We start from the raw sequence: 20525 nt of genomic DNA, 5'->3' as shown, positions 1-20525 counted from the left end.
ATTAGTTACTCAGAAAATACATTAAATTCTCAATTCTGTGACTTTATCCAAATGAGTCCTCTGATGTTTTCTGCAGCACACAGTGTGAAGAACACAGGACTTGATACTAGAGGGCCCTGCAGAGAAACATACCTCAGACGCTTTTATTAGCTGTCGAACTTTCAACCAGTTACTCAACTAAGTTTCCTCACTTTAAAAAAAAATAGGTTGTTGTGGGGATTCAATTAACAAAAACAAATACATGCAAACATTGACTGACAAGTTGCAGGCACAGATATTAGCTGTGTCTGCACCCTTTTTTGAGAGATACAATGGTTTCTTTTATTCTCTCTCTTAATAGTAAAGCTTCAGGCACCTCTTGCTACTGTGACTCTCATTTGTTTGTTTGTTTGTTTCAGATATGTTGCCAAATAATGTTTTCTCAGGTTTAATGTAGATCAGAAATCCTTAAACTTCAGTGTTCATAATGATCATCTGGGAAATCCTGCTGAAGATGAAGATGACTGGGTCTCACACCCCAAAATCCACATTTTGAGAAACTCCAATTTAGATCGCTGATTTAACATAGAGCTAAAATATGCTCTCATGAAAGCATTTAACTCAGTGCCCTCCTTTCTGCTTCTGTTGTCAGGTAGAAACTCCCCACTTCCTCCTGAGTACCCAGCCCTTTGGATTCCCTGGGAAAGTCTTGTCGGGTAGTTAGAGAATGAGCTAATCCTTCATTAAAGCAGTGATTCCAGTTCATGCAGCATTTGATAGAGCGGCTGGTTTCACGGGTGCCCTGGAAAGGTGGTTTATAAGCCTAGCATCTCGGGGCAGGAGCTGGGTTTACTGCATGGCAAAGCAGAGAAGCTTAAATTCCAGGAGTGCTTTTGCTTCTAGCTAAATATGTGACTCTACCCAAGTTGCTTAATCGCTTTGGCTACAGGTATTGCACCTGATGGCATGATGGATGCTTTTCCTGGCTGAAGGTAACACCTTAGGGCTTAGACCAGAAAGTCTGTTAGGCTTCGTTTTGACTCCAGAATAGCTGCTCTTCCACAAAGGGAGTGTCCCATGTGTACCCTTTTTGAACTCAAGTTCGAGTGGTGGACATTTGCCACTTTTCTTGGCAGAATAACCATTTATGGTTTATTATATCTTGACCCAATTCTATGTATGAAGGATTGTGAGAATTAACAGGCACTCAGATATCTCAGCACGAATTGAAACCTGCTACCAATTCTCCAAAAACACTTATTAACTTGCATAGGATTTTATTTACTTGGGTCTATTGGGAAAAAGTTAAAATGATATAAATTTGGAGGAACTCTGAGGTAATCAGGCCATAGCAGGAATGTTCCTAGTTAAGAGGTCTGTTGCAGTCAAAGATATAGAGCAGCATCCATAAAACTGGTGGACATCTGTTTTAATTATAATTTAGTCTCTTCACATAATCTCTTAAGTAGACTAACACAAACGTGTTATTCCACAGTTAACTCCAGTTCTAAAATATCATATATCATATAATTTAGAAGTGAAGAATACATAATATTGAGATTTTTATCTGTGCAATGTGATTTACCTAGGTACACAATCATTAAACAAAAATGTACAAACAAAAATATTTTGTGCTTTCGATGCTTTTACAGACTAAGGGAGTGAATTTACTAAGATTTTGTCCTAAAATGATACACTATAAAACTGATAATTATTTGCCTTTGCTTTAAATCCAACTCCAAATTAAAAACTGGAATGAACACATTAAAGCTTTGTTAAATATTTAAGATCCTTTGGTATAAGGCATTCTGTCATTTGGCCCCACCCAGGTCTGTATGTGTATCCCACCTCTTTTCTGCTGTTGATTTCTGTGATTCAAGAGGGGGCACTGATGTTGAGTGTTCAGCCGTCTGGTCCTTTTAGTCCTTTCCTGTAGACACTCCTCAACGTGGCAAAATTTTCAAACAAACAAGCACATTGGTTTATAAAATGTAAGGTAGTTTCATTTCTCATGTAAAAATACGTGCACAAGCAATTCAAATGAAAATGGATTTCTGCTTGAATTATCTAGCTAATTGCCTCAATTCTCTTCTTTGCCTTGAGCACATAAACATTACTTAGGGTAGGAACAGCTGAGCCTTATAAATCAATTAATCAATACTGATTAATTCTTTCCCCTCAACTTTAGGTTTCCTTTAAACTAAGATTAGGTTTATGCTCATCCATAAAAAGCAAAAGACTTAGACACTCAGGCGCCGTCTGCAGGGTTGCCCTGGTTGTGTGTAATGGGGGAGTGTGTTTGTTGTGTTGAGTCAGAGAAAAAATTCACATGAAATATTCTGGAGTTATGTTTCCTCGGGGAATTTCCTTTATCCAATATCAGAAGAAAAAATTTTAAATCAATGTCTAAGGGCAAGCTAAAAGTTTAAACTGTCACCTAAACAGAATTCTAGAGTTTTGGGAAATAACAGGGGTCAGGGCCAGTCAATGACAATGTCAATAGGAAGAGTTTCATTTTCCACATGATTTCTCATATCCGAAGTGTGAGAAAGATATATTCATATAGCAACACTATTTTTTTCCTGCATAAAATTAGGATTATGAATATTATCTCTATTTTCATCTTTGTCACAACTAAGGATAGAAAAGGAAACCATATTAAAAGTTTCCTCTTAGAATTAAGGAGTTTTTTTCATTGATCAAAATGGCTACTTCTTTCATAGTAAGTCCTTTTTGTCAGTGGGAAAAATAGCAATTTAACGCTTTTTCAGATACTTGGGGTTTTCAAAGACTGTGAGTTGGCTTCATTTTAGAGTCGCCCTGTTTCAGTGCTTCCAACAGAAGCAACACAGGAAGAAATAAGAAATATTTTCTCCCTCATAAGACATATATCACTTCTGAATTTTTTTACAAAATCAACTGAGGCAAATTAAGGGTTTCAAAGCTTGTCACCTTATAAGTTGTTAGAAAAAATTTGCATTTAAATTGCTCTGTGCAGCTACCTGGAGATTTTCCCCTGGAATGTTTATGGCTCTTTTTTTTCATTAATACTTAAAAAAATACAATTCCATAACCAGTGTATTACTACATCTAGTTGTGTTACGAACAGGCACTTCATTTCATAAAATAGAAACATTCAAAGTGGTTTTGGTCAACCGATCACTCAGTCAGAACACTTGAATTCCTCATATTGAATACTTAATAGTGAAGTTAATCTGAAGCCATATCAACTCTCCATTTCTGTTACAGAAAGTAGGTCATTAAAAGCTCTAACATAAGGAACAACTTCTGTGCCTATGTGCTTTATCCATAGGAGTGAAGATTGTCCAAAACTTCTTGGAACATTTTCCCCCCAATATTTTATATATATAAAAATACAGTAGATTTCTTTCTAATAGATAAATCTTAAGTATTATTTCAATAACTTGCTCTTACATATTCAGAAATGCAGATATAAGAAAAATATTAAATGTGCAAAATGCTCTTTTATATGTCTGTTAAAAATACAATCTAATAATAGCTTTAGATTTGTATAAAAAGCTGTTGGGGGAAGGTCTTCAATGTCAGGAAATCTGACCAGATTAGAGCTTTTGCTTGAGGAACTGTAAACAAACTTTTTAAAATGCTGAGAGTTTTCTCAGTTCTTTCCGACCAAGACACTGTCGAACACATCAAGTCCCGCTTTGAAGTAAACCTGAGCTGAATTAATGCTGTGCAACACCTTTGACAGGGCTTCTTGAAAGGTCTCATTTGATGTAAGAGACTTGCCATGCTCCCAAGCCTCCAGGAGTATTGAAAACTGGCTCGTCTTCTCATCAAGGTGGTACAGGATGTTTCTAAGAAGAAATATAAAATGTGTAAGTGATTTATGCACAATGTTATTTGCATATCAACCATTGTAATGAATATTTAAGAAATAGTGATATTTGCAATAAAGAAGTGATAAAATTATATCATTTTCAACCTCTAATGAATTCATAGATACAGAGATTGATCATCAAAAGTTTCCCATAGTGATGAGAAAATCAGACATTATGTGCCTCCTGATGGAAGGACATCACACTATTTATAAAATAAAATAAAGTAGTTTTGCTAGAAATATTGAATCTGAGTCTGATGAAGCTTCTAAATCTAATTGCTAATAAATACAAGGGATGCAGAAATATATTAAATGATACTATACAGTGTGTCATCAGAAAAACACAGATTGTGGGAAAATCTATAAGACAAATGATCTAGTTTATTAAATAAAAAAATTATAATAAAAAATAGGTGAAGGAGGAACCTCTAGACCAGGGTTTCTTGACGTTGTGCTGTGGTCATTTGAGGCTGGATAATTCTTTATTGCTGTAGCTCTTCTGTGCCCGGTAGGATGTTTAGCAGTATCCCTGGCTTCCACCCAATAGTTGTCTCAGTCCGTTGGGGCTGCTATAACCGAAGGCCATAGACTTCTCACAGCTCTGAATGCTAGAAGTCAGGTCAGAGTTCCAGCACAGTCCAGGTCACCACAGTTCTTGGGGAGAGGCCTCTTCCTGGTTACAGTCTCACACGGACTTCCTTGGTGGTGCATACAGAGAGATCCCTCCATCTTCTCTTTTTATAAGGGCATTAGTCCCACCAGGAGGGTCCCCCACACATGACCTAACCTAACCTAATTACCACTCAAAGGCTTCACTCTACACACCATCACGTTGGGGTAAGGATCTTAACATATGTAATTTGGGAAAACACAAAAATTTAGTCCACAGCAATTGTAACAACCATAAATGTCTCTGAACTGGAGGAATTGCCCCTTAATTGAGGCCTACTGCTTTAGAATAAAAGAAACATATCAACTAGTGACAAAGTATAGGCTTTACAAGGTCTTTATTCAAACAAACTAAAACATAAGTAGTAATGCAAAATTGAACACTGAAGATTTGTTAATACTAAGGAATCGTTTGTACTTTAGTTGTGATAATGGTATCAATATGTTTATAAAAAGTGTCCTTATCTTTTAGAAATACATACAATAATATTTATAAATGAAAGGTTATCATGTCTGGGATTTGTTTCAAAATATTTGAGAGGAAAAGGAAGGTGAAGCTATAGACAGTATAGACAGAACAAGATTGATCGTAAGTTAATAATTGTTGAAATTGAGCCCAGCCAGTATGGCTCAGCGGTTGAGCATTGACCTATGGCCCAGGAGATTGTGGTTCGATTCCTAGTCAGGACACATGCCTGGGTTGTGGGCTCGATCCCCAATAGGCGGCATGCAGGAGGCAGCTGATCAATGACTCTCTCACCATTGATGTTTCTATCTCTCTACCCTCTCCCTTCCTCTCTCTGAAATCAATAAAGACATATTTTCTTAAAAAAAATGTTGAAATTGGGGAATAGAATTCATTATACTGTTCTATCTTCTTTTGTATATCTTTAACATTTAGAATACCATCTCATAAGTGTGGGATGTTTAATAAGATGGTGCTCTGAAATTTATCCAAAATTCCAAGAAAGAGGAATTTGGCTTTGGGCAAGTCTAAAGAGGCTACTTTTATTCATTCATAGAAAGAGATGCATTTTGGTAGAAAGCTATGGATCACTTCATCATTTCACTTATTCTCAATCCAAATTAGCTAAAAGAGTTGACATTTCATAGCCTAATAAAATGAGCAAATATGTAAATAATTAAAATACAGTTGTCAAATTGCGATGTAAGAAATATAAGGTCTAGTGATAACAAAGGATCTGCTGCTGGGAAAGGTTAGAAAACAGTTCCTAATGAAGAACACTTGAATCTCGTCTTGAATGATGATGGGAATTACCAGTTACAAAGGTTTAAGAGAGGAAATGAGCTAGAAAGTGGGGATAGCACCCCACGTAGGAGGAAGAGTCTACACAAAGGTATGAGTTTATAAAACAGCATGGTGTTCTCAGTAGAGAATGCCAGTGTTTCAGTATGGCCAGAGTGCAAGGCCAGCATGGGCAGCTATAGCAGAAGAGCTGGGGGAGCAAGCATGGTCACATCATACAGGGCCTTCCATACTGAACTAAGGAGATTACACTTTTTCTTCTAGACAGTAGTAAACCAGTGAAGGATTTTAAACAAGAGAGAAAGGTTAATAGATTTTATTTGGGAAACACAGTTTTGGTTGTAAATAAAACCTGGAGAATGATTTAGTCCTGGTATAAGATGGCAAAGATACATATGACTCACACTGTGAAAATTAAGTTCGAGAAGATGGAAGAACAGTCACTGTATAAGATTTCATTAATTGCTACTTATCCCTAGCATTAAACTCAGTTTTATATTGAGTTCTAGATAATTGTTTTCTATCTCATCAAGGCTCCTCCACCTCAGCCTCTCCTGAACTTCCCACTCTGCACTCCGGTGGTGAATGGGCACTGAAAGCTGTCCAATCACTCAAGCCAGACCCTGCAGGTCATCTCTTTTCCTCTCATATTCAGCTGGTTTCTGATGATAGTCACTTCTCTATTTTTCCAGTGTCTTTTCTTCTCTGTCGTGGGACCCTAAACCTTATATTTGCAAGATTATTTTATGGTATCAATGCTCTATATGGCAGGGTTGAGAAATATGTCATTTTATCAGGTCTAATTCAGTGTCGCAAACAGAGGAGGTCTCAACAAGGTGGTTTAATTGACTTAAATTTTTATCATGCCTAGTTCAGTGATAGGAACTTAGTAAACCCTCAATAATGTTGGTGTAAATTATATCATTGCAGGTTATTTTGCATTTTAAGCAATAAAGAACAATAGATGTTGTGTCTTAAAAATTTTTTGAGTTAACAATGAGTGCATGGTGGGTCACAGTAGGCAAATAAACCCTTGAACTCAGAGGCTATTTCAGTAAATATATTTTTGAAACAGATCATTTTAAATAATGACTATTCCTAATAATCCAATATCCTTCACCTTTGTTCCTATCAGTAAACTTGGCATTATATGAGTTAAATAGAGCAGTTAAAGAAAGATACTCTCCAGATTTCAAGTATTCTTGAATTCAGGCACAAACTTTTTATTAAGAAACATATTCCCTGGACATGGGAGGGGAAAAACATCCTCCAACTGGAGGGGCACGTGGGTCATGAGCAATGTCCTGGCCATGAGCTGGACTCTGAGAAAAATTTTGATCTACTTCAAGAAGTAGAACACTATTTAAAATAGAGATTTCTGTCTGCTATTCCCACAGTATTAATAAAAATAAAGAGATTTTCAGAAGTCAGTCAGTCATGCTACTGTAATCATTTAAGCAATTATATATCTATGTGCAGATACATAGATATATACATATGTATTTTAAATATAAAAGTTGTTTTGATTATATCACAATGACTTAAAATAGTAAGAATTAACAAAATACATAATGGGAGTTTCTCTACATATTAGTTTTATTAGTTTTATATCATAATAGATGTAAAAATAAAAGAAGCCAAATAATACAGAGAAAGCATGTAATTTTCCCAAATGAAGGTGAAGCTGTTTCAGACAGTGGCATGTATTCTCCTATGTGATGGTACCTACAAAAATGTTACTCTTTTCATGTTAAATTAATCTTTCTTAATTGCCATTTTTTAAAAAGTGTGGGTTTTTAGTGTTAGGATATCCATCAAACATGTTTAAATTCAGAGAGAATCACTTAAACAAACAAAATATTAGCAAACCGGATCCAGCATTACATTAAAAAGATCGTACACCACGATTAAGTGGGATTTATTCTGGGAATGCAAGGGTGGTGCAGTATTCACAAATCAATAAAGGTGATACACCACGTAAACAAAAGGAAGGACAAATATCACATAATCATATCAATAGATGCAGAAAAATCACTTAATAAAATCCAATTCCCATTTATAATAAAAACTCTCAGCAAAGTGGGAATAGAGGGAAAATACCTCAACCTAATAAGGGCCATATATGACAAACCCACAGCCAACATCATACTCAATGAACAAAAACTAAAATGGTTTCGCTTAATATCAGGAACAAGACAGGGATGTCTACTTTCACCACTCCAATTCAACACATTACTGGAGGTTCTAGCCACAGCCATCAGACAAGAAGAAGAAATAAACTGCGTCTAAATTGGAAAGGAAGAAGTAAAACTATCGTTATTTGCAAAGATTGTAATAGTGTACACAGAAAACCCTCAATACTCTATCAAAACACTACTAGAACTGATCAACGAATTTGACAAAGTAGCAGGATACAAAATTAATATTCACACATCAGTGGATTCTTACACACCAAAAATGAACTATCAGAAAGGGAAACTAAGAAAACAATCCCATTTACTATTGCAACAACAACAACAAAATAAGGGACTTAGAAATAAATTCAACCAAGGAGGTAAAAGACCTGTACTCAAGAAAATTATAAGGTACTGAAGAAATTGAGGAAGATACAAATAAGTGAAAGTATATACTGTGTTTATAGATAAGAAAAATTAGCATCATTAAAATTACCCAAAGCAATCTATAGGTTCAATGTAATTACTATCAAAATACCATTGGCACATTTCATAGAACTAGAACAAATATTCTAAAAGTTTATATGGAAGTTAAAAGACCCTGAATATCCTCAGCAATCTTGAGAGAAAACATGTTTTTGGAGGTATCATGCTACCTGATATCAAATTATACTACAAGACCACAGTACTCAAAACAGCATGGTACTGGCATAAACACACACGTGTAGATCAATGGAACAGAATAGAAAGCCCAGAAATAAACCTTAACCTTTATGGTCAATTAATATTTGACAAAGGAGGCAAGAACATAAAATGGGGTAAAGTCAGTCTATTCAATAAAAGGTGTAGGAAAAATTGGACAGATATATGCAAAAAAAACTAGACCACCTCCTTATATGATACACAAGAATAAACTCAAAAAGAATTAAAGACTCACATATAAGACTCAAACCCATAAAAATCCTAGAAGAAAACATAGGCAGTAAAATCTCAGACATTTCTCATAGCAATACTTTTTTCTGATCTATCCCCTTAGGCAAGGGAAACAAAAGAAAAAATAAGCAAACGGGACTACATCAAACTAAAATGTTTTTGCACAGCAAAGGAAACCATCCACAAAATGCAAAGGGAACCCACAGTATGGGAGAACATATTTACCAATGATACATCTGATAAGGAGTTAATATTAAGAATTTATAAAGGATTTATGCAACTCAACACACACATATGAACACAAAAACACCACAAATAACCCAATAAAAAAATGGGCAAAATAGACACTTCTCCAAAGAAGACATATAGATGGCCAATAGGCATACGAAAACATGCTCAACATTGCTAAGCATCTGAGAGATGCAAATTAAACCCACAATGAGGTATCATCTCACACTGGCCAGAATGCCTATAGTTAATAAGTCAACAAACGACATGTGCTGGAGAGGGTGTGGACAAAGGGGAGCCCTAGTACACTGCTGGTGGGAACGCAGACTGGTGCAGCCACTGTGGAAAACAGTGTGGAGGTTCCTCAAAAAATTAAAAACGGAGCTGCCTTTTGACCCAGTGATTCCACTTCTAGGAATATAGCCTAAGAATCCTGAAACACTAATCAGAAAGAATATATGCACCACTATGTTGATAGCAGCACAGTTTACAATAGCTAAGATCTGGAAACAGCCCAAGTGCCCATCAGTAGATGAGTGGATAAAAAGCTGTGGTGTATTTAGACAACAGAATACTACGCAGCTATAAAGAAGAAGGATCCGTTACCCTTTGAGATAGCATAGAGGGACCTGGGGATTACTATGCTAAGTGAAATAAGTCAGCCAGAGAAAGAAATAAGTCAGTCCACATGATCTCACTTATATGTGGAATGTAATGAACAAAATAAGCTAACAAACCAAATAGGACCATAGACCTGGAAGCATGGAACAGACTGACAGATTCCAGAGGGAAAAGGAGAGGGGTGGCAGGAAGAGATTAACCAAAGAACTTATATGCATATATACATAGCCCAAGGACACAGACAATAATGAGGTGAAGGCTTGGGGTGGGACCAAAGCCAGGTGGAGGGGGGCAAAGGCAGGGGGGAAGTGGGGGACATCTGTAATATTCTCAACAATAAAAATAAATTTAAAAACATTATTCAATCTTTAAAAAAGTATTCCTTTGAAGACAACTTATACTGATTTACAAATAAAAATAAATTAGTATAATAACTATATTTAATCAGTTTTCATAATATTTATAATTTTGAATTCTCTCCCTCCCCTTTATCCAACTCAAGTTCAATTGTAAATCATTTCTTGGAAAATATATTTCCAGAACTTAGGAGTGTAATAGATATTTTCAAAAGCTGTACCAAATACTTCCATTCCTTGAGGGCATATGGATCAGCACGCTGACAATCAAAAATATTATCACCTTTGTTATCCAGAAATGCCCTTAAATGAGTTGTACTAGTGTAATTAATATATTATGGGGAGCATGTTTTATGATTTTCAGACTGTTATAGTGACTTTTCTACATTTTCAAAACCCACTGGCATGAAATACATTCCTACCTAACATTCTATGGCTATTAAATGTTAAATATTATTAATATTATTAATATTCTATTTAAGGATAAGAGGATATTAATAAAACATGCTTATAAAGGTTATAGGATTATCCCTCCATGACATTTCCTTTAAGCATGAGCACAGGCTCTGATATATGTATGAAAAATTTCAACCATACTACTATAAAATATCTAGAAGAGAGCTAATGTAGAAGAATAAAAACACATCCTAAAGAGAATGTTTAGGTCCAAAGCACAAGAAGTATGATTATAGTTTATTTTTTTATTAACTGGAAAGCAATACATATATTTCCTAAAGACCAATGTAATGGAGTCTGTAATGTGCCAACATTTGCTTTTTCTAACTAGGAAGCAACACAGTAACATATTTTTAAAATGACTGTAAACAAACCATGTGAATAGAAATGGATCCTTTTTTGGTTTGTGAAATTCTACAAGGAGCTAAACACATTTTCCATATGCTACATGATTCAAGTAGTAGGCTGTGGCAAGCTATTATGTAAGATAAACATTCATATCCATTTCTACCCAAATTGGATACAAATCAGCATAAAACTACAGATACTGAGATTTTAGTCGGAAAAAAAGCAACTAGGGTTTTTCATCATAATATAAGAGAAAACCTCCAGTTTGGGTAGCTGCTGATATAACTTAAGTTAGTTTATCTTCATTATAATAGAAGCTTTTCACCTTGATAGATTGCTTTGCCTTAAAATAAATTGAGGATACCAAAGATATCTTCTTTAAATTTTTATGAGGAAGATAATTTCCCCTACTGATTTTCAGAAGTAGCTCATCTTTTCTTATTTCTCTTTGTATACTAAAAACCATTTAACTTATTGCTTTTATAAAATAAATTTCTACATTTGGAGCCTTTTTTCTAAAAAAGTACCTTCACATTATTTTAATTTTAATATTTGAATGGAAGAAGAAAAACAACAACTCAGTCATGTTTTTACATTTCATCACATATTTTTCCACATATTTCTTAGTTCTGAGGACTTTCTTACACATTCAATCATTAATCCTAAATAGTCTAGAATCATTCCTGGGAAGCAAAACTACGACTGTGCCATTTTTTGGTATGCAAATACTTCCTGCCCTTGGAAACATTTTAATTAGATCAGTGCTTCCAATGGAAGTTTCTAAGCCCAAGTTCTTTGGATTTCTATGTAATGTCACCAAAATTAAACCTCGCTTGAATGGAGTGAGGTTTCAACAATATGTACTATATCAGAGAACCAGACATGTCTCTGTTTCTCATTTATGGATCCATATTTTTCAGATTAAGGCAGACTGGCAATTAGCCACTAGGTAGTCAAAAGGCACATGTCTGGAAGGGAAAAAAGAAAAGGTGGAAAGAAAGAGAGTAAGTATACTTGAAGAGTTTCCATGTCAGATGTCTGTCCTTACAGCCACAAGAATTATATTCCTTAGTGAACCACTTCTGGTCTTACACACACCTGCTTTAGTCCAATTCAGAAAAGTTTCCTTGCAGAAAGAATGGGCTGTGTTATTAATTCAGTAAATCACCATCCTATTTGCATACACACAACATGTATCTCAGTATGGCATGTAGAGACATCAGACCTAATTAAAATATTATTTAATTGAAATAATTTTAGTAGTTATCCTGTTTAAAATAACATTAATTCCACCCTCATGCCTATCCTCCCTCATCTGTAACAATTTGGATCTTATAAATGTAATTCATACACAGTCATCTTGACCCACACACAACACAAAGAGACTACTAAAAGGAAAGTGTAATACATTATTGATGACACTAATGAAATTACAACACACATCACTCATTTTAATGGGTCTGTTTCAATGACACATCACGGTGACCAGGAAAGAGCAATGCCAAATTCAGAAACCTAATTAATAACTCCGGCAACATCAGTGAAGGAGATGAAGCATCTTTACTCAACTGACAAATCTTTTCCACTCAGCTAAAACAAAGGAATTCTGAAGAAAATGAATTCTGAAACAAAGGTACCAAAAGTCTTCATGAGTCATTTCCTTGAGTGTGAATTAACAAATTAATGATGGAAATGATACTCTCTTTCAAATGTTCCTTCTTATATTCACAAATGGGCCCAGGATGCCACCCAACCTAAACTTGAATTAACATTCATTATACCCCATGGTGAGAAACTCCTAAATAAAATTACACTAAATAATAAGTCATGTCTTTCAAAACTGACTGGGTATACATGCTGAATGCAAAGAGAAAAGGCCAGCTCAATTTCTTACAATTGTTGCTAACTCTTTGTAGGGATTATACTAACTGTACTCCATAGTTAATAGTGGATTACTGTAACATTAGAAAAGGTTACATGATACTATGTCCTTGAGAATTCATCAAATACATGACTGTAGTATATATAGTACAAATGTGAATTTGGGCTATACTTGCAAATGCAAAATGAGAGTTAAAATTATTGTTGATATTGTCAAGCCATAAACTCACTACACAGACAACCAATGTAGAAAGACATGTGCGGTAGATTTTTCGCAAAAAATGGCTATAATGATTCTTCTTCCTGTATGCAGGCCACTTCAAAATGTGACTTTGTAGTTCTTTTTGTTAAGAGGTGGTGTGTATTTCCCTACCTCTTGAATCTGGTTGAACCCTAATATTTGCTTTGACCAACAGAATGTAGCATATGTAGTAAGTCTATGCCTCAAAAGGTCTTGCTTGTTTCCTCCCTTTCACTGAGACCCTCCAGGGCACCATGTAAACAATCCTGTGTTAGCCTGCTGGACAAAGAGAGAACATGAGGAGCAGAGGGAAGCCATTCAGCTGAGGCCTTTCTGCATGAGCGAGAAGCACTGGCTACAGACATAAAAACAGCCAAGAGATATGGAGCCTGGAAGAGACCAGAAGAATCACCCAACTGAGTCCAGGCTAGTTGGTTCTATTAAAGAACTATGGATAAAATATATAGTTGTTTTAAGTCACTAAATTTTGGAATGACTTTCAATGGATCAATAGATAATTGATATAATTTGGTTTTGTTTTTCCTTCCTATGGGAAAGGAAGGTCTTCTGTTGCTATAGGCATCAGTTCTCTATTCTCTATCAGTATCACTGTTAGAGCACAATGTATGGTGTGGATTTAGCAGTTCTTTAAATGACTGGCTACATTCAGAAGACACTTTTTGAAAAATGTGCCAAACATTCCACATGAGGTATGCATTACAAAGTTAGGATATTTGTGTTGATGCATCAGAAGTTTTAAAATCTGTTTGGAATGCCGGTGGGATTTTCCCACTAAACAAAAAAATAAGTTAACCATCACAGCATCATACTGTTTGTGTTTTAAAATATGGATCAACTGTTGAATTACAGCCCAAAAAATGAATAAAAACAATTCTGTTTCTGTTATGCTTACATATAAAATATAGCAGAGAACAGGAAAGAGAGTGAACAACTGTATTCTATAGCCAATGACTCAAAACTTTTCTGTCCACCTAACTACATTGTTTCTCAAGATAAGTTTTTTGAGAAAGAACATCTCTTCAGATATTCAAAGCACACTCTTTTTGAATGGCACAGTGCTGGATGATTTATCAACAAATAAACATTCTATTTCTGCACTCAAAACTGTCAACTATATCAAAAGAGGGCACAGAAATAAGACAAAGACTAAGGAATCTTCAGCACCTTCCAGAATTTGGAGAAGATGTTGATACATCTGACCACTTCTTATTCACATTCATGTAATTGTTTTCTTGTTTTTATTTGTTTCATCACTGCTGTTTTCTTATTGTATGACCTAAATTTCAATATCTAGATAACTTTTTTTTCTAAACTTATTTGGAACTCATTTTTAGTATTTCAGGCTCTACTTATCAGCAAGAGAGACCTGTCACCCTCCAAGGACAACCTCATCTGAGTACTCTATAGGCACTTGGCAATTAATGTACTATCCTTTAACCTATATACCAAATATTTGCATTTGTTCTGTCTTCACTGTTCTTTCTTATCTTCATTATCTTTAGTAAACAGCAGTGCTGTGGTCACAAAAGCAAACAAAACAGGTAATTCAGTTTATTTTTTTCATTTATTTTCTGATTCCACTAATGAAAAGGATGTGAGCTATTTGTTTTGAAAAGTTCATTCCAAAGGCAAAATTTTATAATTTAGCCTGTGTCTATTTAAACAAAGTGAGTAAGTGAGCCAATATTGACTTTTTTACTTTATTATAACCAACAGCCTTATTAATAATCTAATGTAAGTAAGTCACTGTGTTAGGTGCTCAAGGATAGGAAAGAAAAGTTTACAGTCTATGTCCAAAGCCAAGCACATAATGAATAAATAAATATTATTTTAATGTATTGCCCATGTAACACATTTAGAATAATAGATGGTATACAACTATTTATTTTTATATTTTACAAAAGTTTTCACTTTATTCTATGTCTATATTAGACAATGTATATATTATTTCATGTGTATATTAGTTAGAAAACACCGCTTTGTAATAAATGTTTTTGTGTATCTTGTCCCTCTGTATCATATATTCTTTATGGACATATTATGTAAACTCTATAAATATTCTACACAGTGTTCACCAGGTGTTATGGTTTGTGGGTAAAGCTCCAGGGGTAGATCCTAATGGTATAAACTTAACGTGGTTCCTCTGAGTCCAATCGCCATAACATGGATTCGGATTAACACAGTCCTAGTTAAATCAGCATAGGCCATTCTTCAACCAAATGGATTATTTCAGCAATGGGCGTATGACCAAATCTTGGAAATGAAATTTGAAGAGGGACTTTCTGCAGGAATTTAAAAGCAGAAGTTTCTTGTTTTGCTGAGACAGCCCAAAAGGTAATCCATTTTCTCCCTTTCAATAGTATGGGTTATGGATAAAAAAAAATCTGTAAATTCTATATCTCTATTTTCCAAAGCAGGAGAAAACTCAGCCTTCATATGCTATCATGGAAAGCAGAGCGGAGAAACACAAAGAAACTTATTGCTTGGTCATATGATAGAGATGCTGAATTGAATAATCTAAAATCTGCTCTTCCTGACTTTCAATTATGTGAGTCAGACTATTTTACTCTTTAAGCCAATTTGAGTAGGGTTTTATGCTACTTTCAATCAAATATATCTAGATGTACAATACTTGTTGATTATATAGTTATTAACAACATATATTTTCCTTAATAACTATAGGTGCTTTTTTGACCAGAAGAATTTAGATAATACATAAATTGACATCTAAAAAATGACTGCCTTGAGGTAAAAACTGCATTATTGCTCTTGAATAGCAAGTGTATTATTCAGGATAATTTGAAAACTTCAAGACCAAAAGAACATTATAATGTTTGTTTGATTTTAGCTAGAAGAAAAAAATAAGTACAAAGTAGAGTGATTGACCTATTGAAACTATGAACATTGATCTTAAAGGTTAAATAATTTAATAAAGAAATGTTTTAATGTTAAATTACTCCCAAAGACTAGAAAAATTACCTTTCACATTTTATAGAATTGTTACACATGTTAACTTACTAAATATTTACTTTGAAAATGTGACAAGAATAATATTTTAAAGGAACTCTCTCCTGCTGTTCTCTCGGCTGAGTAAATATTCTCACAACTCACTGAAGCATTACTATCTGTAACTGCTTTTGCTAGTGTAAGGAAATAAAACATTGTGGTTTATACCTGTAGACAAATGGACCCACATACAATTTACTATGCAAATTAAAAAACTAAAATCATCTTAGTCTGAAGCCTATTAAGTTTTTTCCAAACATAAGTACTAGATAGGCAAATTTCTATTGATTATGTTGCAGTTGCTTGTGAACAAAATGCAGAACAGGCATTTGACAAAATTCAATATCCATTTATGATAAAAATCCTCAATCAGTATTTAGAGAGGGGACACACCTCAACATAATAAAGGCAACATATGAAAAGCCCACAGCTAACATCATACTAAATGGTGAAAAACTGAAAGCTTTTTCTCTGAGATCATGAGCATGACAAAGTGTTGACTCTTGCCACTCTGATGCAACACAACATTGGGAGCCTAACGCGAACAAGTGGGTTAGAAAAAAATAAGCAAAAGGTATTCAAATAGGAAAGAAGTAAAACTCACTATTTGCAGATGACATCATATTATGTAACATAACAGTAACTGTTCGAAGTAATCATCAAATTCAGTAAAGTTGTGAAATATATACTATATATGAATTATATTGTATTATTTACACGATGTTTTATATATTATATGTAATTCCACAACATATGTGGACACAGACAATAGTGCGGTGAAGGCCTGGGGTGAGGCAGGGGGTGCGGGGTGGAAGAGGTCAATGGGGAAAATAAGGGGACATCTGTAATACTTTCAACAATAAAGATAAATTAAAAACAACAACAAATGGAAATTATTTTTATATATTAAAAATATATGGAAATAATTGTGCAAATTTGATTTCTGCTAATTTGAGAATAACTGGAAGGTAGGATACAGGATCAAACAAGTATATATTCAATTTTATTTAGATTTTCACTTTTAACTGAATTTTCAGATATCTCATCCTTTAAAAATTACATATATCAAATTTTAAAAAATCAGAAGCAGCATGCTGGGAACTTTCAATAAGTAATTAGCCTCAACACTAAACTCTCCTGCATGTGTCAAAAATAATGAAGATTATTGAACACTTGAACCCAAAGGTCAGGGGACACATGAAAAAGAAAGAATAAAAAAATGGTATTTTAATCTTTAAAGTAAATCAAATAACTATGATACAGATATACTCATCACACAAAATTTTTAATGATGTCTAGTCTTAATCTTGTAAAATTTTGACCTGACACATTATTTAAAAGGACTGCATTGAACCTCTCTGCCAACCTCCATACAGCCTGGAAAACGTTGCTTCTTATTTCCAATGAATTTGAAAATTGTGATTCATTTTCCAAATGGAGATGAGGTGCCATGATAACAATTGTTATTTTACTATTGAACAGCTGTGAATAAATGAAAACATCAAGGGTAAAACATACCAGCTTTGCCCTCCTGTGGTTTTATTAACACATAAAGCATCAGCTCCGAGAAAAGTATGTCTGATGGTATTTTGGAACCATTTGTTTTTCACTCTTGCTATTTAAATATTTATCACTTATCTATACAGTTTTTGAGATATATGAATATGTGTATATATGTAAATGCATGCATACATAAATGTAATTTATATATGTGCGTGTGTGTATGAATAAATGTACATAATCATAAATGTGCATATATACAAATATATATGTACATATATACACAGAGAGAGAGAGGAGTATGTAATCTGTCCCATCCTGGACTATGAAGAAAAGTGGCTAAATTTTATGTTCTCCTAAATCAAGTAACTGAACAGTAAGATGCTTGTTAAACAACAAAACACTACATTTATTAGTAATACAAATTGATAAGAATAAAAGACAACACAAACTAAATGAATGTATTATTCTAAGAAATAAAGGCTAATTATGTTATTTAATGGGCACCAAAGTAATTATGTCAAAATAGAATGCCCTCGCCCCTCCCCCTTATCTAAAGCTTCACTTTCTGCTGTTTCAGTTACTTGTGGTTGACCAGGTCCAAGAATATTAAATGGAAAATTCCAGAAAAATAAACAATTTAGAAGTTTTAAATTGTATGCCATTCTTCATAGCATAATGAAATCTCCTGCTGCCCTGCCGCCCCACCAGGGACATGGGTCACCCCTTTGGCCAGAGTGCCCACGCTGTGTACACTACCCACCTGTTAGTCACTTAGTAGCCATCCGATCATCAGATCGACAGTTGTGGTATCACAGTGTGTTCAGGTAGCACTTATTTTACCTAATAATGGCCTCAGAGTCACTGACATAGCGTTTATTACAGTATAGTGTTATAGATGTTCGACAAGAAATCAAGATGGAGAAATAAAGGAACATAGGGGATTGTCATGGCAATGTGGTTTTGACTATTGTGTGTTGGAGCAGTGGTCAGATTAAGAAATTTTGTGGGCCCGGCCGGGCGTGGCTCAGCGGTTGAGCTTCGACCTAGGATCCAGGCGATCAGGGTTCGATTCCCGGTCAGGGCACATGCCCGGGTTGCGGGCTCCATCCCCAGTCGGGGGCGTGCAGGAGGCAGCCGATCAATGACTCTCTCATCACTGATGTTTCTCTCTCTCTTCCTTTCCTCTCTTTGAAATCAATAAAGATATATTAAAAAAAAAAAAATTTGTGGTATTCATTACAAAACAAAAGTGTTTTCCATGGATAGGATGCAGAACTGAGGAATCAAGTATTTTGACTTTGAAAATTTGTTTTTGGGTCTATTGATTCTATCTGGCACAAAGAACTCTTGCTGGGTTTGAACTGATAGAAGAAATACAACTTATCTATGCTTTATCATTACAACTTAAAAATATTTCCAAAGTGCAGAGACAGGCTGGCTCCACACTACCACATAAAGCACTTAATACTTGTTAAGGCACTTCCTGTGAATGTGTCCTTTTACAGGGTCTTAGCTGCTCAACAAAGAGTTTACGGCATGTACTCAGGAGGCCACCACGCTAGATCTGGGCGGGCTCCAGTGACCTCTGAACATGTAGTGCTAGGGGCACAGGCTCCTCTGTGCTGACACAGGTCAGCGGCTGGCTGACTGGATATCCTCTGTGCACTTAAAATTGAGGTGCTCTGAGTGAGTGGGACTCTATTGCCAAACCTCACAGATATTGTTCCCATCAGAGAAAAAATATTTCTCCTGAACCATGCATCCTTCCATTTCTTACAGAAAATTCAGCTCTGTTATAATCTTATGGGACTACGGTTGTGTATGTGATCCATCATTGGCCAAAATGTCATTATGTGGCACACGATTGTACTTACAATCTAGAGTTTTCGTAATAATTAAATAAGCTAAAACATGTAAAGTGCTGAGTCAGTGCCTGCCAAATGAATGGAGGAGAGTTTGGTAGTAAGGAACAGTTGACAGAGGTATTTTTTATTTGTTTTAAGATATGTCTTGGGAGTATGTTTTCAAAGCAGAAGGTAGAAATCACTGTTGCAACCAAGACTAATTAGAACTGTGTAAAATATGAGACTGAGAAGACCTGTGAAAATTGATGAAGGAAAGCCAGGAGGTATAAAAAAAACAGAATAAAAAATAGAGGTGACCAGGTTAGTTTTGGAAAGGTTTGAAAAGGTCATATTTTTATCTTAGAGGGGAGAGAGGGTGGAAAAGATACATACAGTAAGAAATAAGGGATGAACAAAAGCACTGGAAGCGGCTGTGCTAGTTCAGTTAAAATACTTCAGCATTGAATTTTAGCACTTATTTTTGTTGGGGCCCAAGGAAATGTGCCCCTAATTATCCCACAATGGCATATTAGTGGCATATTGATTAGTTTGAATGAAAGTTACTTGACAAACAGCCAGTTCAAGAAGGGCACATTGACCCTCCCTTGTCTCCTTGAATGCAGGAAACAAATCTCCCCTGTGACAGGTGCCCTTGTTCCAGGGGGGCTAAGCAAGGCCCCTTATCACCAGAGTCAAGGAATCTAGAGCCAAGAAGCCTGTGTACACAAACCTCTTTATTTTTTTTTTACTATCACAAGCCCACTTTCTGTTTAGATCCCCCACTAATGAGCACCCAAACCTAAGTGTCTTTGTCCTGTCAGTTCTTCACAAATGTATTGCTTTTTGTGTGTCTAAAAGGTATGAAAAGCTGGCTGGTTCATCATTTCTGGGAGCACCATTTATGATTGCTGTTAAACTGATGTTTGTGCTGCTAATTTGTTTTTGTGTGAATTTTATTATTAGTTTGGCTATAAGAACACAAGAGGGGCAAAAGGAGGAATTGTCTCCTCCCTCAGCCTAAAACGTCAGGTGTGGGAATGTCCTGCCCCACCACGGGGACAACTCTTGTAGCCCACATGGCCTCCGTGACGCCAATGCTTTGAGCTTTTTCAACTGACCACTGTGACATTCTTGTATGA

General features: G+C 35.2%; 1 protein-coding gene across 2 annotated transcripts in view; it reads right to left on the bottom strand.

The window, feature by feature from the left end:
• Positions 1-1242: 1242 nt before the first annotated feature.
• NAALADL2 (N-acetylated alpha-linked acidic dipeptidase like 2) overlaps positions 1243-20525 on the bottom strand; it is a 661226-nt gene continuing 641943 nt past the window's right edge. For both annotated transcript variants that reach the window (XM_081138571.1, XM_081138570.1), the window contains exon 14: positions 1243-3815. In XM_081138571.1, the coding sequence (XP_080994697.1) occupies positions 3617-3815 (199 nt within the window). In that variant the 3' untranslated portion in view covers positions 1243-3616. The remainder of the gene's footprint in view (positions 3816-20525) is intronic.

Source organism: Miniopterus schreibersii (assembly GCF_964146895.1).
Source record: "Miniopterus schreibersii genome assembly, chromosome: 5".
NCBI lineage: Eukaryota > Metazoa > Chordata > Mammalia > Chiroptera > Miniopteridae > Miniopterus > Miniopterus schreibersii.
This window is presented reverse-complemented; position numbering and strand designations above follow the sequence as displayed.